Source organism: Mustelus asterias, chromosome 33, assembly GCF_964213995.1.
Source record: "Mustelus asterias chromosome 33, sMusAst1.hap1.1, whole genome shotgun sequence".
NCBI classification, from domain to species: Eukaryota; Metazoa; Chordata; class Chondrichthyes; order Carcharhiniformes; family Triakidae; genus Mustelus; species Mustelus asterias.
Window position 1 is genome coordinate 1,651,382 of NC_135833.1, and position 22,252 is coordinate 1,673,633.

General features: G+C 49.2%; 1 protein-coding gene across 2 annotated transcripts in view; it reads right to left on the minus strand.

The window, feature by feature from the left end:
- The window catches only part of sptbn2 (spectrin, beta, non-erythrocytic 2), a 249,750-nt gene that overhangs the window by 17,701 nt on the left and 209,797 nt on the right, over positions 1–22,252 (minus strand). For both annotated transcript variants that reach the window (XM_078200926.1, XM_078200925.1), the window contains exons 26-31: positions 18,201–18,445; positions 15,390–15,528; positions 11,191–11,275; positions 9,332–9,528; positions 7,828–7,979; positions 1,109–1,181 (exon numbers count right to left, since the gene is read on the minus strand). In XM_078200926.1, the coding sequence (XP_078057052.1) occupies positions 1,109–1,181; positions 7,828–7,979; positions 9,332–9,528; positions 11,191–11,275; positions 15,390–15,528; positions 18,201–18,445 (891 nt within the window). The remainder of the gene's footprint in view (positions 1–1,108; positions 1,182–7,827; positions 7,980–9,331; positions 9,529–11,190; positions 11,276–15,389; positions 15,529–18,200; positions 18,446–22,252) is intronic.

Genomic DNA, 22,252 nt, shown 5'->3' on the forward strand with positions numbered 1-22,252 from the left:
TGACACAGAGCCACAGACCAAAGCTCTGTGCGATAGGCCCAGCTTAAAGGAGGAAAGATAGTTGGAGAAGTTGAGGTAGGCGATTCCAGAACTTAAGAGCCCAGGTAGCTTGGCCGTCAATGTTGAAGGAATCAAACCTGGGTGACGTGCAAGAGGTCAGACTTGGGGGTCAGCACGGAGATCTCCAAGGACCTGTGGGCTGGAGGAGGAGAGGGAGAGGAAAAAGGCCATGGAGGACGGAGCCCAACTTGATGCCTCTGTCTACACTTCCCGCTGCCTCGGCAAAGCAGCCCAATCCATCACGCAAACCAGCCTCCCATCCATTGACTCTGTCTACACTTCCCGCTGCCTCGGGGAAAAGCAGCCAGCATAATTAAGGACCCCACGCACCCCCGGACATTCTCTCTTCCACCTTCTTCCATCGGGAAAAAGATACAAAAGTCTGAGGTCACGTCCCGACCGACTCAAGAACAGCTTCTTCCCTGCTGCCGTCAGACTTTTGAATGGACCTCCCTCGCATTAAGTTGATCTTTCTCTCCACCCTAGCTGTGACTGTAACACTACATTCTGCATCCTCTCCTTTCCTTCTCTATGAACGGTATGCTTTGTCTGTATAGCGCGCAAGAAACAATACTTTTCACAATATCCCAATACATGTGACATTAAGTTGATCTTTCTCTACACCCTAGCTGTGACTGTAACGCTACATTCTGCACCCTCTCCTTTCCTTCTCCCCTATTTACTCTATGAATGGTATGCTTTGTCTATATAGCGCACAAGAAACAATACTTTTCACTGTATCCCAATACATATGACATTAAGTTGATCTTTCTCTACACCCTAGCTGTGACTGTAACACTACATTCTGCACTCTCTCCTTTCCTTCTCTATGAACGGTATGCTTTGTCTGTATCGCCCGCAAGAAACAATATTTTTCACAGTATCCCAATACATGTGACAATAATAAATCCAAATCAAATCCATGTGGTTGCCGTTGTGTGGGCCACTGTGCAGAGTGGGTCCCAATTCGCGCACACTCCCGTGGCCCCACCGCTGCCTCTCACGGGGCAGCAATGAGGGGCTGACAGAGAGCGGCTCTGTGACCTACCTGTGGCGACTCCATGTCCGAGTGTACTCCATTCTGAGCAATGGGTTCCAAATGATTCACCATCTCACCGTCCCTGTGAAGAACCAAAGTGTCAAAGTTAAGGACAAGCAAACCGCAGGAGGGAATGTTGGCAAACAGAGAAACTAGAAGCAGGAGGAGGCCATTCGGCCCTTTGCACCGCCCTTCATTTTGATCGTGGCTGATCATCAAATTCAATATCCTGATCCCTTCCTTCCCCCCCCCCCATATCCCTCGATCCCTTCAGCCCCAAGAGCTCTACGTAATGAGTCCTCGGAGACAGAGGTCCCTTCATCAAAATCCCTTTATTTACAAGTCTGACCGCAGCATATAGAGCGCTTTCAAGTCAGCGGTCTACACCCGGAGTGCCAGAGGAACTGACACGCCTGGTTAAATACAAAGCAAGAGGCTCCCTGATTGGCCCATCAATTTGGCCCTTAATCAAGGAGTTCATACTCCAACAGGCCCACCTCAATGGCCTGATTCAAGTCATTACACTATACCTAATTTCTTCTTGAAATCACACAACGTTTTGGCCTCAACTACTTTCTGTGGGAGTGAATTCCACCCACTCTCTGGGTGAAGAAATTTCTCCTCACCTCAGTCCTAAAATCACCTCAGTTCTTGTCCTCAAACTATCACCCCCTAGTTCTGGACTCCCCCCACCATCGGGAACATTCTTTCTGAATCCACCCTGTCTAATCCCTGCGAGAATTTTATACGTTTCTATGAGATCCCCTCTCACTCTTCTAAACTCCAATGAATATAGAATCCCTACGCTACAGAAGGACCACAATCCTCAACTCTCATAACCCTACCCATGCATTTATCCTGCCAATCCCCCTGAAACTAATGGCAATTTTTATCACGGCCAATCAACCTAACCCGCACATCTTTGGACTGTGGGAGGAAACCGGAGCACCCGGAGGAAACCCACGCAGACACGGGGAGAACGTGCAGACTCCGCACGGACGGTCACCCAAGGCCGGAATTGAACCTGGGACCCTTGCGCTGTGAGGCAGCAGCGCTAACCCACTGTGCCACCGTGCCGCCCACTAACTGACTTCGTCTCTATGAGGTCCCCTCTTCTAAACTCCAGTGAATATAATCCTAACCGACTTAGTCTCTCCTCATATGACAGACCTGCCATCCCAGGAATCAGCCTGGTAAACCTTCGCTGCGCTCCCTCTATAGCAAGGACATCCTTCCTCAGATAAGGACACCAAAACTGCATACAATACTCCAGGTGTGGCCTCACCAACTCCCTGTACAATTGCAGCAAAACATCCCTATCTCTCTTCTCAAATCCTCTCGCTATGAAGGCCAACATACCATTTGCCTTTTTGACTGCCTGCTGTACCTGTGCAGGTTGATAAAGGAGAACTATCCTACGTAGATTTTAATCGATGTGATATAAAATTCTCTCGCGTTCTGGAACCTTTGTCAGAAGGATGGCTGTTGGGAGGCCGTGTTTGCCCTTATCAAAGAACAAAGAACAGTACAGCACAGGAAACAGGCCCTTCGGCCCTCCAAGCCTGTGCCGCTCCTTGGTCCAACTAGACCAATCGTTTGTATCCCTCCATTCCCAGGCTGCTCATGTGACTATCCAGGTAAGTCTTAAACGATGTCAGCGTGCCTGCCTCCACCACCCTACTTGGCAGCGCATTCCAGGCCCCCACCACCCTCTGTGTAAAAAACGTCCCTCTGATATCTGAGTTATACTTCGCCCCTCTCACCTTGAGCCCGTGACCCCTCGTGATCGTCACCTCCGACCCACTGTTCACCCTATCTATACCCTTCATAATGTTGTACACCTCTATTAGATCTCCCCTCATTCTCCGTCTTTCCAAGGAGAACAACCCCAGTCTACCCAATCTCTCCTCATAGCTAAGACCCTCCATACCAGGCAACATCCTGGTAAACCTTCTCTGCACTCTAACGCCTCCACGTCCTTCTGGTAGTGTGGCGACCAGAACTGGACGCAGTACTCCAAATGTGGCCTAACCAGCGTTCTATACAGCTGCATCATCAGACTCCAGCTTTTATACTCTATACCCCGTCCTATAAAGGCAAGCATACCATATGTCTTCTTCACCACCTTCTCCACCTGTGTTGCCACCTTCAAGGATTTGTGGACTTGCACACCTAGGTCCCTCTGTGTTTCTATACTCCTGATGACTCTGCCATTTATTGTATAACTCCTCCCTACATTATTTCTTCCAAAATGCATCACTTCGCATTTATCCGGATTAAACTCCATCTGCCACCTCTCCGCCTCGGGTGATTCATCCACTAGGTTCGGCCGCATTTGGAATACTGCGCCCAGTTCTGGTCGCCACACTACCAGAAGGACGTGGAGGCTTTGGAGAGAGTGCAGAGGAGGTTTACCAGGATGTTGCCTGGTATGGAAGGGCTTAGTTATGAGGAGAGATTGGGTAAACTGGGGTTGTTCTCACTGGAAAGACGGAGGATGAGGGGTGACCTAATAGAGGTGTATAAAAATTATGAAAGGCATAGATAGGGTGAACGGTGGGAAGCTTTTTCCCAGGTCGGTGGTGACGTTCACGAGGGGTCATAGGTTCAAGGTGAAGGGGGGGAGGTTTAACACAGATATCAGAAGGACGTATTTTACACAGAGGGTGGTGGGGGCCTGGAATGCGCTGCCGGGCAAGGTGGTGGAGTCGGACACACTGGGATCGTTTAAGACTTATCTAGATAGCCACATGAACGGAGTGGGAATGGAGGGATACAAAAGAATGGTCTAGTTTGGACCAGGGAGCGGCGCGGGCTTGGAGGGCCGAAGGGCCTGTTCCTGTGCTGTATTGTTCTTTCTTTTTTTCTAGGTTGAAGCGCCTATCCAGTCAGGCAGAACGGACGGAAGAGATTTCCCTCACACCGGTCTGGATTCAAACCCAAGGCTCATGGATTGGAAGGAGAGCAGAAACGTTCAGAAACTATTTCGAGGTTACATGAAACGAGAGATCATTGTTCACAAACCCACTGGACGCTGCTAACACATTGCAAAGGGCACTGGCCTGTGCTCAAACTTCCTGCCTTCGAGACAAGCTGATGCGTTGTCAGATGCACCATAGAAAGCATTCTTTCTGGTTGTATCACAGCTTGGTATGGGGCTCCTGCTCTGCCCAAGACTGTAAGGAACTACAAAAGGCCGTGAATGTAGCCCAATCCATCACGCAAACCAGCCTCCCATCCATTGACTCTGTCTACACTTCCCGCTGCCTCGGGGAAAAGCAGCCAGCATAATTAAGGACCCCACGCTCCCCGGACATTCTCTCTTCCACCTTCTTCCGTCGGGAAAAAGATACAAAAGTCTGAGGTCACGTACCGACCGACTCAAGAACAGCTTCTTCCCTGCTCGGTGCGATAGGCGCAGCTTAAGGGAGGAAAGCGAGCTGGAGAGGTTGAGGGAGGCGACTCCAGAACTTAGAGCCCAGGCAGCTGAAGGTACGGTCGTCAATGCTGAAGGGACCAAAACAGGGCGATACACAAGAGGTCAGAATTGGAGGTCAGCACGGAGATCTCCAAGGACCGTGAGAGAATAGGGAGAGGAAAAGGCCATGGAGGAGGGAGCCCAACATGATGCCTCTGTCTACACTTCACACTGCCTCGGCAAAGCAGCCCAGTCCATCACGCAAACCAGCCTCCCATCCATTGACTCTGTCTGCACTTCCCGCTGCCTCAGCAAAGCAGCCCAGTCCATCACGCAAACCAGCCTCCCATCCATTGACTCTGTCTGCACTTCCCTCGGGGAAAAGCAGCCAGCGTAATCACGGACCCCAAGCACCCCGGACATTCTCTCTTCCACCTTCATCCGTCAGGAAAAAGATACAAAAGTCTGAGGTCACGTACCGACCGACTCAAGAACAGCTTCTTCCCTGCTGCTGTCAGACTTTTGAATGGACCTACCTCGCATTAAGTTGATCTTTCTCTGCACCCTAGCTATGACCGTAACACTACATTCTGCACTCTCTCCTTTCCTTCTCTATGAACGGTATGCTTTGTCTGTATAGTGCGCAAGAAACAATACTTTTCACTGTATCCCAATACATTTGACAATAATAAGTCTAATCAAATCAAAAAAGATCGTGCACAGATAACTCAGGGTGCTTGTTACAAAAACCGTATTGCTGTTTCCAAGCAAAATATCGGGCGGAATTCTCTGGCCGCTCCGGTCCAAAAGCCGGAAATTCCTGCTCGACTGTCAATGGCAGTTCACATTCTCCGCAATCCGCCCGCTTAAAATTCCAGTGGCAGGAGGGATGGGGGGGGGATTCCAGCCACCGTATTTCAGTCACAGTTCAGGTCATTCCCCTTTGTTTTGTTGTTAGAATCACAGAATCCCTGCAGTGCAGAAAGAGGCCATTCGGCCCATCGAGTCTGCACCGACAACAGTCCCACCCAGGCGCCATCCCCCGTAACCCCACATAATCTACCCTCCTTCAAAGTCACGAGGATGGCTGGACAGAGCAGATAGGGAGAAACTATTCCCACCTGTGAAATGGATCACGAACGAGAGAGGGCACAGATTTAAAGTGATTTTTTGAAGAAGTACGATTATAGAAAGGATATTATTAAACTAGAAAGAGTGCAGAAGAGATTTACTAGGATGCTACCGGGACTTGATGGTTTGAGTTATAAGGAGAGGCTGGATAGACTGGGACTTTTTTCTCTGGAGCGTAGGAGGCTGAGGGGTGATCGTAGAGAGGTCTATAAAATAATGAGGGGCACAGATCAGCTAGATCTATGCCCCTCATTATAGCATAACTATAGGGTTCATGGTGGGAGATATGGGAAGGATATCAGAGGTAGGTTCTTTACGCAGAGAGTGGTTGGGGTGTGGAATGGACTGCCTGCAGTGATAGTGGAGTCAGACACTTTAGGAACATTTAAGCGGTTATTGGATAGGCACATGGAGCACACCATGATGATAGGGAGTGGGATAGCTTGATCTTGGTTTCAGATAAAGCTCGGCACAACATCGTGGGCCGAAGGGCCTGTTCTGTGCTGTACTGTTCTATGTTCTAGATAGTCAACATCTTTTCCCAAAGGTAGGGGAGTCTAAAACTGGAGGGCATAGGTTTAAGGTGAGAGGGGAGAGATACAAAAGGGTCCAGAGGGGCAATTTTTTCACACAGAGGGTGGTGAGTGTCTGGAACGAGCTGCCAGAGGTAGTAGTAGAGACGGGTACAATTTTGTCTTTTAAAAAGCATTTAGACAGTTACATGGGTACGATGGGTATAGAGGGATATGGGCCAAACGTGGGCAATTGGGACTAGCTTAGGGGTTTAAAAAAAAAGGGCGGCATGGACAAGTTGGGCCGAAGGGCCTGTTTCCATGCTGTAAACCTCTATGATTCTAAGTAAATGTGACGTGAGAAAAAGCTTTTTTCACACACAGCGAGTGGTTCGGGGTCTGGGGTGCACTGCCTGGAAGTGTGGCGGAGCCCGGTTCTATCGAGGCATTAAACAGGGCATTAGATTGGCTGTAAATTGGGAGAGGGGAGTGTGCAGCGGGACCTGGGTTTCCTTGTGCACCAGTCGCTGAAGGTAAGCATGCAAGGGGCAACACACGGTGGCACAGTGGGTTAGCGCTGCTGCCTCACAGCGCTAGGGACCCGGCTCGGGTCACTGTCTGTGCGGAGTCTGCACATTCTCCCCGTATCTGCGTGGGTTTCCTCCGGGTGCTCTGGTTTCCTCCCACAGTCCAAGGGTGGTGGCACAGTGGGTTAGCACTGCTGCCTCACAGCTCTAGGGACCTGGGTTCGATTCCCGGCCTGGGTCAAAGTCTGTGTGGAGTCTGCACGCTCTCCCCATGTCTGCGTGGATTTCCTCCAGGTGCTCCTGTTTCCTCCCACAGTCCAAAGATGTGTGGGTTAGGTGGATTGGTCGCGCTAAATTGTCCTTAGTGTCCAAAGGTGTGTAGGTTGGGTGGATTGGCCATTGCTAAATTGCCCCTTAGTGTCCAAAGATGTGCAGGTTAGGGGAATTGGCCGTGCTAAATTGCCCCTTCGTGTCCAAAGATGTGTAGGTTAGGTGGATTGGCTAGGCTAAATTTCCCCTTAGAGTGCAAAGATGCTTGGGTTAGGTGGATTGGCCATGCTAAATTGCTCCTTAGTGTCCAATGATGTGTGGGTTAGGTGGATTGGCCATGCTAAATTGCCCCTTAGTGTCCAATGATGTGTGGGTTAGGTGGATTGGCCATGCTAAATTGCCCCTTAGTGTCCAATGATGTGTGGGTTAGGTGGATTGGCCATGCTAAATTGCCCCTTAGTGTCTTGGGATGCGTAGATTAGAGGGATTAGCGGGGTAAAAATATGAGGTTAGGGGGATAGGGTCTGGGTGGGATTGTTGTCAGTGCAGGCTCGATGGGTCGAATGGCCTCCTTCTCGCTGTATGGATTCTATGACTCTATGAGAAAGTCACAAGTGTTTTTGAGCGGGTTTTGTACATACATCTGTGTCATTTATTCACTTTCAGTTACTTTGAAGTCGAATTCAAACTCCGAAGTAACTGGGCAGGATCAAACCTTTGGGTCGCCATAATTCTGTTGGTAACATTTCCCCACAGTACGGTAAGTGATCTGGGCGCTATGGGATACAGAGGAGGGCCATTCGCTTGGTCCGCGTTATGATGGGAGCTTATCCCTGGCGCTGAAGGCCCGGACTGGGTGAGTGCCATTACCGTGTCAGTTCATTCTGCTGTGCCCGACCCCTGCTCTCCATGCTGTCCTCCCCTGTGACGGAGACGTGTGGCACTGGGGGCGAGGGTGGCGGGGGCGGCTTCCTCTTCCTCTCCTCCTCCTCCTGTTGGCGGCGGATCTCTTGCTGCTCCAGCTGCAACAAAGGATGGGACGCTGAGGCAACATTCTCGCCAGAAACAAAGACATTACTAGCAACACACGCGTGGCCCACAGCTGGGAACATTTCCCACCAAACCGGAATATCTCATACATAGTTACCAAGGAGGGATATCCCACTGCATTATCATACTAACCCTACAGTGCAGAAGGAGACCATTCGGCCCATCGAGTCTGCACCAGCCCAACCCCATCCTAGCCCCATAATCCTATACATTAACCCTGCTAATCTCCATAACCTGCACATCTTTGGACACTAAGGGGCAATTTAGCTTGGCCAATACACCTAACCTGTACATCTTTGGATACTAAGGGACTATTTAGCATGGCCAATCCCCCTAACCTACACATCATTGGACACTAAGGGGCAATTTAGCATGGCCAATCCACCTAACCCACACATCTTTGGACACTAAGGGGCAATTTAGCTTGGCCAATCCACCTAACCTGTACATCTTTGGACACTAAGGGACTATTTAGCATGGTCAATCCACCTAACCTGTACATCTTTGGACACTAAGGAGCAATTTAGCATGGCCAATCCACCTAACCTGCCCACATTTAGACACTAAGGAGCAATTTAGCATGGCCAATCCACCTAACCCACACATCTTTGGACACTAAGGGGCAATTTAGCTTGGCCAATCCACCTAACCCACACATCTTTGGACACTAAGGGGCAATTTAGCATGGCCAATCCACCTAACCTGCCCACATTTAGACACTAAGGAGCAATTTAGCATGGCCAATCCACCTAACCTGCACATCTTTGGACACTAAGGGGCAATTTAGCATGGCCAATCCACCTAACCTGCACATCTTTGGACACTAAGGGGCAATTTAGCATGGCCAATCCACCCAACCTGCACATCTTTGGACACCACGGGGCAATTTAGCATGGCCAATCCACCTAACCTGCACATCTTTGGGATACTAAGAGACAATTTAGCATGGCCAATCCACCTAACCCGCATATCGTTCGGACTATGGGAGGAAACCGGAGCACCCGGAGGAAACCCACGCAGACATGGGGAGAACGTGCAGACTCCACACAGACAGTGACCCAAGCCGGGGTTCGAACCTGGGACCCTGGTGCTGTGAGGCAGCAGTGCTAACCATTGGTGAACACTTGGGGAGAAAGGGATAGAAGGATATGTTGTTAGGACGAGATGGAGTAGGGTGGGCGCTACTTGGCGGAGGGCAGAAACCAGTTGGGACAATTGGCCGGTAAACTTCCCAGACAAAGGCCATTCAGGTGGGATTCCCGCATTTTCCAGGGAGCTGGGGAGGAAACACAGAGGTAAAGGGGCAGAATGTTCCAGCGCTCACTGTAGTTAGCTTCTCCAGGGCCAGGAAACGTTCTTCCCACGCCGCGGCCGACTTCTCAAACTCTTCGTGACGTTTGATCAGGTTCTCAGCATCGTCTACGTTGCTTCCGATGTCGGCTGCTCTGACATACGGCTCCTGAGTCACCAGCCAGGCCTCTGCAACTGTTGCGTCCCTTCCAAACTGGAGAACCTCCATTACTGGCGGGAGAGCAAATGAAACAGAGAGAACACAGTATGATCAGTGCCAACTCATTGGACAATGTCTTCAACAGGCTGAAGAAAATTCCATAAAATCTGCTTCAACTGACATTCAACTATCCGATTAATCCAATAAAGACCATAAGATATAGGAACAGAATTAGGCCATTCGGCCCATTGAGTCTGCTCTGCCATTCTATCATGGCTGATAACTTTCTCAACCCCATTGTCCTGTCTTTTCCCCGTAACCTTTGATCCCCTTCCCAATCAAGGACCTATCCATCTCTGTCTTAAATGCACTCAATGACCCGGCCTCCACAGCTTTCTGTGGCAATGAATTCCACAGATTCACCCACCCTCTGGCTGAAGAAATTCCTCCTCATCTCGGTTCCAAAGGGTCGTCCCTTCACTCTGAGCCCTCGGATCCCAGTCTCTCCGACTAACGGAAACATCTTCCCCGCGTCCACTCTATCCAGGCCTTTCAGTATTCTGTAGGTTTCAGTGAGATCCTCCCCGTCATCCTTCTAACCTCCAATGAGTACAGACCCAGAGTCCTCAAAACGCTCCCCCTATGTCAAGCCTTTCATTCCCGGGATCACTCTCGTGAACCTCCCTCTGGACATACACATTTGTAGATATTCTTTGCACAGGTTTCTCGATGCGTCCCACTCGATACTGCGCCTACGCAGAACTAAAACTGACAAATGTGAGGTCATGCATTTTGGAAGGTCTCATACAGATAGGAAATATGCAGTAAATGGCAAAACCTTTAAGAGTATTGATAGGCAGGGAGATCTGGGTGCACAGGTACACAGGTCACTGAAAGTGGCAACGCAGGTGGAGAAGGTAGTCAAGAAGGCATACGGCATGCTTGTCTTGATCGACCTGGGGCATTGAGTTTAAAAATCGGCAGGTCATGTTGCAGCTTTATAGAACCTTAGTTTGGCCGCACTTGGAATATAGTGTTCAATTCTGGTCGCCACACTACCAGAAGGATGTGGAGGCTTTGGAGAGGGTACAGAAAAGATTTACCAGGATGTTGCCTGGTATGGAGGGCATTAGCTATGAGGAGAGGTTGGAGAAACTTAGTTTGTTCTCACTGGAACGGCGGAGGTTAAGGGGCGACCTGATAGAAGTCTACAAGATTATGAGAGGCATGGACAGAGTGGATAGTTAGAAGCTTTTTCCCAGGGTGGAAGAGTCGATTACTAGGGGGCACAGGTTTAAGACGCGAGGGGCAAGGTTTAAAGGAGATGTACGAGGCAAGTTTTTTACACAGAGGGTGGTGGGTGCCTGGAACTCGCTGCCGGGGGAGGTAGTGGAAGCGGATACGATAGTGACTTTTAAGGGGGCGTCTTGACAAATACGTGAATAGGATGGGAATGGAGGGATATGGTCCTCGGAAGGGTAGGGGGTTTTAGTTAAGTCGGGCAGCATGGTCGGTGCAGGCTTGGAGGGCCAAAGGGCCTGTTCCTGTGCTGTAATTTTCTTTGTTCTTTGACATCGCCTTTGTGAAGGTGATTGGCAAAAGAGTCAGAGTGGAATTACTGTTCTTTGACAAACACAGCAGAGGACAGAGTAAAGGACAAGATAGGTGGCTTTGTCAATCCTTGGTAGAGGCGTCCCGCTGACTGCCTCAGATACATCCTTCAGAATTCTCACCCAGTTGTAACCAGTCTTCCTTTTCCTTCCATTTATCGTTGATGTCTCTCCTCCGCTCCTGGAGCTGTGCCAGCTTCTCCGCAATCTAATATAACGGGATGGGAAGGAAAGACGACAAAACTCTGAATAATAGTCTCTAACATATACTGGCCATTTGCATCAAGTCGATTTGTCTGCTGTGGCATTTCGACCCTCTTTCTCTCACGTGGTGATAGGAAACAGGTCATTTTCTGCCCTCGGGGATCAAAGGGACCATTTTAATATTTGTGTCAATATTGTGTGCATTAATTAGGGCATTACTATTAAAGGCAAGCGCTATATTTGCATTAAAACGTCAGTACTGCTGCCAGGATTTGAGTAATGTTGATATATGGTCAAAGCTTTTGGTCTTGCACTCATTGAGTCGTAGAACACACAGTGCAGAAGGAGTTCATTCGGCCCATTGAGCCTGTACCGACAACAATCCCATCCAGGCCCCATCCCCATAACCCCTCATATTTACAGTCCTAGTCCCCCTGACACTAAGGGGCAATTTAGCACGGCCAATCCACCTAACCCACACATCCTTGGACTGTGGGAGGAAACCGGAGACACGGGGGGAGAACGTGCAGACTCCGCACAGGCAGTGGCCCGAGCCGGGAATCGAACCCGGGTCCCTGGCGCTGTGAGGCAGCAGCGCTAACCCACTGTGCCACCGCACCGCTCACTCATCAGGACAGACACAAGAGTACCAAATTTCAAAGAGAACGACAACTTATGCTCAATGAAGAAGGTATGTTGGTTGGTTGGCAACTGGACTCTTGATTGGTTGAGGCATTGGCCATAAAAGTTTATTTAAAGTTTTTAAAGTTTATTTATTAGTGTCACAAGTAAGGCTTACATTAACACTGCAATGAAGTTACTGTGAAATTCCGGCGCCTGTTCGGGGGTTACACTGAGGGAGAATTTAGCACCCTAACCAGCACGTCTTTCAGACTGTGGGAGGAAACTGGAGCACCCGGAGGAAACCCACGTGGACACGGGCAGTCATAGAGTCACAGAGGTTTACAGCATGGAAACAGGCCCTTCGGCCCAACTTGTCCATGCTGCCTTTTTTTTAAAGCCCTAAGTTAGTCCCAATTGTCCGCATTTGGTCCATATCCCTCTATACCCATCTTACCCATGTAACTGTCTAAATGCTTTTTAAAAGATAAAATTGTACCCGCCTCTACTATTACCTCTGGCAGCTTGTTCCAGACACTCACCACCCTCTGTGTGAAAAAAATTGCTCCTCTGGGCCCTTTTGTATCTCTCCCCTTAAACTTATGCCCTTTAGTTTTAGACTCCCCTACCTTTGGGAAAAGATGTTGACTATCTAGCTGATCTATGCCCCTCATTATTTTATGGACCTCTATAAGATCACCCCTCAGCCTCCTACGCTCCAGAGGAAGAAGTCTAAATCTATCCAGCCTCTCCTTATAACTCAAACCATCAAGTCCCGGTAGCATCCCAGTAAATCTTTTCTGCACTCTTTCTAGTTCAATAATATCCTTTCTATAATAGGGTGGCCAGAACTGTACACAGGGAGAATGTGCAGACTCTGCTCAGACAGTGACCCAATCCGGGAATCGAACCCAGGTCCCTGGAGCTGTGAGGCAGCAGCGCTAACCCACTGTGCCACCAAGGAATGAATCAGGAAACAGTTGCCCTTTGTTTGATTGAAAAAGGTGCAATACCTGGACACCAGGATATAGATAGACTGGAAACTTGGGCACAGAAATGGCAATTGGAATTTAATCCGGCAAATGCCATGTGATGCATTTTGAAGGATCACATTTAGGTGTGAATTCTACTGTTAATGGCAGAACCCTTAGGAATATTAACGTACCGAGGGATCTGGGCGTGCAGGTCCACAGTTCCCTAAAAGTGGCAACACAGGTGGCCTAGGAAGCCATCTGGCATGCTTGCCTTCATCGGCCGGGGCATTGAGTACAAGAGTTGGGGGATCATGTTGCAGCTATATAAAACCTTGGTTAGGCCGCATTTGGAGTATCGCGTGCAGTTCTGGTTGCCACACTACTAGAAGGACATGGAAGCTTTGGAGAGGGTGCAAAGCAGGTTCACCAGGATGTTGGCCTGGTCTCGAGGGTGTTGGCTACGAGGAGAGGTTGAATAAACTGGGATTGTTTTCACTGGAAAGATGGAGGCTGAGGGGAGACCTGGTCTACAAAATGATGAGAGGCACAGACAGGGTGGATAGTCAGAGGCTTTTCCCCCAGGGTGGAAGTGTCAATTACATGGGGGGGGGCACAGGGTTCAAGGTGAGAGGGGGAAAGTTTAAGGGAGATGTGCGGGGGGAAGTTTCTCACGCAGAGAGTGGTGGGTGCCTGGAACGCGCTGCCAGAGGAGGTGGTGGAAGCAGGCACATTAGCAACATCTAAGAGGCATCTGGACGGGTCCATGAATAGGGAGGGGATAGAGGGATACGGACCGAGTAAGGGCAGGAGGTTTTTTTGTAGTTTAGTTGGGGCATCATGATGGGCATGGGCTTGGAGGGGCCGAAGGGCCTGTCCCTGTGTTGCACTTTTCTTTTACAACATCAGAAAATGCTGGAAAATCTCAGCAGGTCTGACAGCATCAGTGGGGAGAGAATGGAGCCAACGTTTCGAGTCAAGGTGACCTATCGTCAGACATGCTGGGATTTTCCAGCATTTTCTGTTTTTGTTTCAGATTTCAGCATCTGCGGCATTTTGCTTTTATGTGTACTTTTGTTCTTTGTTCATTCTTTCAGCAGAGGAAAGGGGCCCTCTGTATGAGTAGATGCAGCTTCTAGCAAGTGTGAGTCAGCCACATTGTGAACTCAGCTGAGAATCTCAAGTTGGTTGTTAGTCCTGATGAGTGCGGGACAAAATGTTTCTACAGCATGTCTGTTTTCTTTTCAGCAATACTGATGAGTGCAAGACGAAAAGTTTCGACAGCTTGTGTCTTTTTTTCAGCAGTACTCAAGTTCTGTACTACCGGGACTTGATGGTTTGAGTTATAAGGAGAGGCTGGATAGACTGGGACTTTTTTCTCTGGAGCGTAGAAGGCTGAGGGGTGATCTTATAGAGGTCTATAAAATAATGAGGGGCATGGATCAGCTAGATAGTCAATATCTTTTCCCAAAGGTAGGGGAGTCTAAAACTCGAGGGCATAGGTTTAAGGTGAGAGGGGAGAGATACAGAAGTGTCCAGAAGGAGCAATTTTTTCACACAGAGGGTGGTGAGTGTCTGGAACGAGCTTCCAGAGGTAGTAGTAGAGACGGGGACAATTTTGTCTTTTGAATTTAAAAATTGGCAAGTCATGTTGCAGCTTTATAGAACCTTAGTTAGGCCGCACTTGGAATATAGTGTTCAATTCTGGTCGCCACACTACCAGAAAGATGTGGAGGCTTTGGAGAGGGTACAGAAAAGATTTACCAGGATGTTGCCTGGTATGGAGGGCATTAGCTATGGGGAGAGGTTGGAGAAACTTGGTTTGTTCCCACTGGAGCGACGGAGGTTGAGGGGGCGACCTGATAGAAGTCTACAAGATTATGAGGGGCATGGACAGAGTGGATAGTCAGAAGCTTTTTCCCCAGGGTGGAAGAGTCAATTACTAGGGGGCACAGGTTTAAGGTGCGAGGGGCAAGGTTTAAAGGAGATGTACGAGGCAGATTTTTTACACAGAGGGTGGTGGGTGCCTGGAACTCGCTGCCGGGGGAGGTAGTGGAAGCGGATACGGTAGTGACTTTTAAAGGGCGTCTGGACAAATACATGAATATGATGGGAATAGAGGGATATGGTCCCCGGAAGGGTAGGGGGATTTTAGTTAAGTCGGGCAGCATGGTCGGTGCAGGCTTGGAGGGCTGAAGGGCCTGTTCCTGGGTTGTAGTTTTCTTTGTTCTTTGAAAAGCGTTTAGACAGTTACATGGGTAAGATGGGTACAGAGGGATATGGGCCAAACGCGGGCAATTGGGACTAGCTTAGTGGTTAAAAAAAAGGGCGGCATGGACAAGTTGGGCCGAAGGGCCTGTTTCCATGCTGTAAATCTCTGAGACTCTGGCGAGTAGCTAAATATTGTTGTGGTATATAACTGTCCCTTGTCACCACCGTAGCTGTTGAAATGAACTGCACAGAAATTATCACCCAACAGAGCTCAGAACCTTCAGAATTGTCCTTTTATACCACGATTAGGAGTACCTCGTCTGAAGCATAGTGGTTTTTGGCCAGAAGTGCGTTTCCCATCTCAATGCTTGCAGTAAAGCTGTCATCCCGGGCATCGATTTCGGACTTGATGCCCTGATGGTTCTTGATGGCCAGATCTGCTGAAGACACGTCCCTACGAGATGAACATAGAACATAGAACATAGAACATTACAGCGCAGAACAGGCCCTTCGGCCCACGATGTTGCACCGACCAGTTAAAAAAAAACTGTGACCCTCCAACCTAAACCAATTTCTTTTCGTCCATGAACCTATCTACGGATCTCTTAAACGCCCCCAAACTAGGCGCATTTACTACTGATGCTGGCAGGGCATTCCAATCCCTCACCACCCTCTGGGTAAAGAACCTACCCCTGACATCGGTTCTATAACTACCCCCCCTCAATTTAAAGCCATGCCCCCTCGTGCTGGATTTCTCCATCAGAGGAAAAAGGCTATCACTATCCACCCTATCTAAACCTCTAATCATCTTATATGTTTCAATAAGATCCCCTCTTAGCCGCCGCCTTTCCAGCGAAAACAATCCCAATAGAGTGCAAAGGGTCAGTTGGGCAGAAAGCTCACCGCGAAACCTCGTTTACCTCCCGCAATACTCTCTGCAAACCACGGATTGGGGATTCCCACTGGCCCGACCGTCACCTATAAACCATGGCGGCTTGTATCGACACCACCGTGTCCAGCCCATCTCAAATCTTGCGGCCCCTTCCCCCTCATGTCCCGTGATAACACCACCTCCTGGTTTATTCAACCTCTCCTCAGAGCCAACGCCCTCGAGACAGGGCAACATCCTGGTGGTCACGGTGACACAGCGGTTAGCACTGCTGCCTCACAGCGCCAGGGACCCGGGTTCAATTCCCGTCTTGGGTCACTCTCTGTGTGGAGTTTGCACGTTCTACCCTGTGTCTGCGTGGGTTTCCTCCGGGTGCTCCGGTTGCCTCCCACACTCCAAAGATGTGCGGTTTATGTGGATTGGCCGTGCTAAGTTGGCCCTTAGTGTCCAAAGATGTGCAGGTTAGGTGGATTGGCCGTGCTAAATTCCCCCTTAGTGTCCAAAGATGTGCGGGTTAGGTGGATTGGCCATGCTAAATTCTCCCTTAGTGTCCAAAGATGTGCAGGTTAGGTGGATTGGCCGTGCTAAATTCCCCCTTAGTGTCCAAAGATGTGCAGGTTAGGTGGATTGGCCGTGCTAAATTGCTCCTTAGTGTCCAAAGATCTGCAGAGTTGGGAAATCATGTTGCAGCTACATAAAACCTTGGTTAGGCCGCATTTGGAGTATTGCGTGCAGTTCTGGTCACCACACTACCAGAAGGACATGGAAGTTTTGGAGAGAAAAGAAGGTCCACCAGGATGTTGCCTGGTCTCGAGGGTATTGGCTATGAGGAGAGGTTGGATAAACTCGGAATTGTTTTCACTGGAAAGACAGAGGCTGAGGGGAGACCTGGTCTACAAAATCATGAGTGGCGTAGACAGGGTGGATAGTCAGAGGCTTTTTCCCCCAGGGTGGAAGTGTCAATTACACGGGGGGGGGCACAGGTTCAAGGTCAGAGGGGGAAAGTTTAAGGGAGATGTGCGGGGGAAGTTTTTCATACAGAGAGTGGTGGGGTGCCTGGAACGCGCTGCCAGAGGAGGTGGTGGAAGCGGGCACATGAGCAACATTTAAAAGGCATCTGGATGGGTCCATGAATAGGGAGGGAATAGAGGGATACGGACCGAGTAAGGGCAGACGGGTTTTTTTTAGCGGGCCGAAGCTTGGAGGGCCGAAGGGCCTGTTCCTGTGCTGTATTTTTCCTTGTTTTTTGGATCTAATATTGATAGAAAAGATGAGTAGCTTCTCTCATAGAATCCCTGCAGTGCAGAAGGAGGCCATTCAGCCCATCGAGTCTGCACCGACCACATTCCCACCCAGGCCCTATCCCCATAGCTTTGTGTATTTGCCCCAGATAGCCCCCTGACACGAAGAAACGTAGAGGTTTACAGCATAAAAACAGGCCCTTCGGCCCAACTTGTCCATGCCGCGCACTTTTTTTTAAACCACTAAGCTTGTCCCTATTGCCCTCGTTTGGCCCATATCCCTCCATACCCATCTTACCAACGTAACTGTCTAAATGCTTTTTAAAAGACAAAATTGTACCCGCCTCTGCTACTACCTCTGACAGCTCGTTCCAGACACTCACCACCCTCTGTGTGAAAAAATTGCCCCTCTGGACCCTTTTGTATCTCTCCCCTCTCACCTTAAACCTATACCTAGTCACAAGTAGGCTTACATTCACACTGCAATGAAGTCACTGTGAAAATCCCCTCCTCGCCACACTCCGGCGCCTGTTCGGGTACACTGAGGGAGAATTTAGCATGGCCAATCCACCTAATCTGCACATCTCTGGACACTAAGGGGCAATTTAGCACGGCCAATCCACCTAACCTACACATCTTTGGACACTAAGGGGCAATTTAGCACGGCCAATCCACCTAACCTACACATCTTTGGACACTAAGGGGCAATTTAGCATGGCCAATCCACCTAACCTGTACATCTTTGGACTGTGGGAGGAAACCGGAGCACCCGGAGGAAACCCACGCAGACACGGGGAGAGCGCGCAAACTCCACCCAGATAGTGACCCATGCAGGGAATCGAACCCGGGTCCCTGGCGCTGTGAGGCAGCAGTGCTAACCCACTGTGCCGCCGTACCGCCCCGTGTGGAGGGGTTCACTGAGCATGACCTTCCCAGAGGACCTTCAGGGTTCAGCTACCCCACCCTTCCCTCGGACGCGGCAGCGAGTACAGCTACCTCGGCTTCTCCTGGGTGTCTATCTGCCTGTTGACGTCATCCATCCAGAGCATGAGGGCCCGCACGAGGTTGAAGAAGCGGAACTTTTCCACGGTGTCCGACAGCAGCTGCTTGCGTCCTTTGCTGGCGTTGAGGAGGGCGTTCCAGGCCTCCACGACGGTCAGCTCGTGTCGCTGGATGTCCTCGGCCTTCTCGCCAGCGTAGGCTGACCGGAGCCGGGCTGCATCATCCTGGACTTGCTTCACCTGTGTGACACCAAGAGACAAAACCTAAGGGTAAGAACAGAGCGACAACATGGAATCATAGAATCCCTACGGTGCGGAAGGAGGCCATTCGGTCCATTGGGTCTATACCGACTACAATCCCGCCCAGGCCCTATCCCCATAACCCCATGCATTTACCCTGCTAATCCCCCTGACACTAAGGGACAATTTAACATGGTCAATCCACCTAACCTGTACATCTTTGGACACTAAGGGGTAATTTAGCATGGCCAATCCACCTAACCTACACATCTTTGGACACTAAGGGGTAATTTAGCATGGCCAATCCACCTAACCTACACATCTTTGGACACTAAGGGGTAATTTAGCATGGTCAATCCACCTAACCTACACATCTTTGGACACTAAGGGGCAATTTAGCATGGCCAATCCACCTAACCTACACATCTTTGGACACTAAGGGGTAATTTAGCATGGTCAATCCACCTAACCTACACATCTTTGGACACTAAGGGGCAATTTAGCATGGTCAATCCACCTAACCTACACATCTTTGGACACTAAGGGGCAATTTAGCATGGCCAATCCACCTAACCTGCACATCTTTGGACACGAAGGGGTAATTTAGCATGGTCAATCCACCTAACCTGCATATCTTTGGACACTAAGGGGCAATTTAGCATGGCCAATCCACCTAACCTGCACATCTTTGGACACTAAGGGGTAATTTAGCATGGTCAATCCACCTAACCTGCATATCTTTGGACACTAAGGGGCAATTTAGCATGGCCAATCCACCTAACCCTACACATATTTTGACACTAAGGGGCAATTTAGCATGGCCAATCCACCTAACCTACACATCTTTGGACACTAAGGGGCAATTTAGCATGGCCAATTCACCTAACCTGCACATCTTTGGACAATAAGGGGCAATTTAGCATGGCCAATCCACCTAACCTGCATATCTTTGGACACTAAGGGGAAATTTAGCATGGCCAATCCACCTAACCTGCATATCTTTGGACACTAAGGGGCAATTTAGCATGGCCAATCCACCAAATCCGCACATCTTTCGGACTGTGGAAGGAAACTGGAGCACCCGGAGGAAACCCACGCAGACACGGGGAGAATGTGCAAACTCCACACAGACAGTGACCCGAGGTTGGAATTGAACCCCGGGTCCCTGGCGCTGTGAGGCAGCGGTGCTAACACAGTCAACAGGAACAATAATCCGCAATGAAGGAGTTACGATGATTGCAATGGAACTTGTATAAAAAGGCAATCTCCTTCAAGACACCTTTTACATGAGACATCCCAGCATCAAAACCCGCGGTAATTATAACTACATATCTTTTTCTTTCTTCTGCACCTTTTTAAACTTAATAGAGACTTAATAGAGGTTTATAAAATGATGAAGGGGATAGATAGAGTGAACGTTCAAAGACTATTTCCTCGGGTGGATGGAGCTATTACAAGGGGGCATAACTATAGGGTTCATGGTGGGAGATACAGGAAGGATATCAGAGGTAGGTTCTTTACGCAGAGAGTGGTTGGGGTGTGGAATGGAGTGCCTGCAGTGATAGTGGAGTCAGACACTTTAGGAACATTTAAGCGGTTATTGGATAGGCACATGGAGCACACCAGGATGATAGGGAGTGGGATAGCTTGATCTTGGTTTCAGATAAAGCTCGGCACAACATCGTGGGCCGAAGGGCCTGTTCTGTGCTGTACTGTTCTATGTTCTAAACTCTGGAAAAATAAAACCTTAGCTTAAAACTGACAATTAGAAAGATGACATACACTAGAAACATACAACGGTTCTGAAACTGAGCGAGATGGAAGAAAGTTTAAAGTTTATTTATTAGTGTCACAAGTAAGGTTTACATTAACACTTCAATGAAGTTACTGTGAAAATCCCCCAGTCGCCACACTCCGGCGCCTGTTCGGGTCAATGCACTCCTAACCAGCACGTCTTTTGGAGTGTGGGAGGAAACCAGAGCACCCGGAGGAAACCCACGCAGGCACGGGGAGAATGTGCAGACTCCGCACAGACCCAAGCCGGGAATCAAAACCGGGTCCCTGGCGCTGTGAGGCAGCAGTGCCAACCACTGTGCCGCCCGGAAAACATTAGAGGCGGAAGAGAATGAGGCAGGGAAAACAGCCAAACATAGAAACTAGAAGCAGGAGGAGGCCATTCGGCCCTTCGAGCTTGCTCCGCCATTCATTTTGATCATGGCTCATCATCCAATTCAATATCCTGATCCCCCCCTTCCCCCCCCATATCCCTCGATCCCTTTAGACCCAAGAGCGACATCTAATTTCTTCTTGAAATCACACAATGTTTTGGCCTCAACTACTTTCTGTGGGAGTGAATTCCACCACTCTCTGGGTGAAGAAATTTCTCCTCATCTCAGTCCTAAAAGGTTTACCCGTTATCCTCAAACTATGACCCCTAAGTCCTGGACTCCCCCCACCATCGGGAACATTCTTTCTGAATCTACCCTGTCTTACCCTGTTAGAATTTTATAAGTTTCTGTGAGATCCCTGCTCACTCTTCTAAACTCCAATGAATATAATCCTAACCGACTTAGTCTCACCTCATAGAGGTTTAAAGCATGGAAACAGGCCCTTCGGCCCAACTTGTCCATGCCACCCAGTTTTTACCATTAAGCTAATCCCAATTGCCTGCATTTGGCCCATATCCCTCTGTACCCATCTTACCCATGTAACTGTCTAAATGCTTTTTAAAAAACAAAATTGTACCCGCCTCTACTACTATCTCTGGCAGTTTGTTCCAGACACTCACCACCCTCTGTGTGAAATAATTGCCCCTCTGGACCCTTTTGTATCTCTCCCCTCTCACCTTAAACCTATGCCCTCTAGTTTTAGATTCCCCTACCTTTGGGAAAACATGTTGACTATCTAGCTGATCTACGCCCCTCATTATTTTATAGACCTCTATAAGATCACCCCCCAGCCTCCTACGCTCCAGAGAAAAAAGTCCCAGTCTATCCAGCCTCTCCATATAACTCAAACCATCAAGTCCCCGGTAGCATCCTAGTAAATCTTTTCTACACTCTTTCTAGTTTAATAATATCCTTTCCATCATAAGGTGGCCAGAGCAGTAAACAGTACGCCCATGTAACTATAAATGCTTTTTTAAAAGACAAAATTGTACCCGCCACTACTACTACCTCTGGCATCTCGTTCCAGACACTTACCACCCTCTGTGTGATAAAAGTGCCCCCTCTGGACCCTTTTGTACCTCTCCCCTTGCCCTTCAACCTACAGTTTTAGACTCCCCTACCTTTGGCAAAATATGTTTTTTGTACCTCTCCCCTTGCACCTTGCCCGTCAATTTTAGACTCCCCTACCTTTGGGAAAAGATGTTGACTGTAGCTACTTTCTCAGAAGACTAAGGAAATTTGGCATGTCAGATCTGACTCTCACCAACTTTTACAGATGCACCATAGAAAGCATTCTTTCTGGTTGTATCACAGCTTGGTATGGCTCCTGCTCTGCCCAAGACCGCAAGGAGCTACAAAAGGTTGTGAATGCAGCCCAATCCATCACGCAAACCAGCCTCCCATCCATTGACTCTGTCTACACTTCCCACTGCCTCGGGAAAAGCAGCCAGCATAATCAAGGACCCCACGCACCCCGGACATTCTCTCTTCCACCTTCTTCCGTCGGGAAAAAGATACAAAAGTCTGAGGTCACGTACCAACCGACTCAAGAACAGCTTCTTCCCTGCTGCCGTCAGACTTTTGAATGGACCTACCTTGCATTAAGTTGATCTTTCTCTGCACCCTAGCTATGACTGTG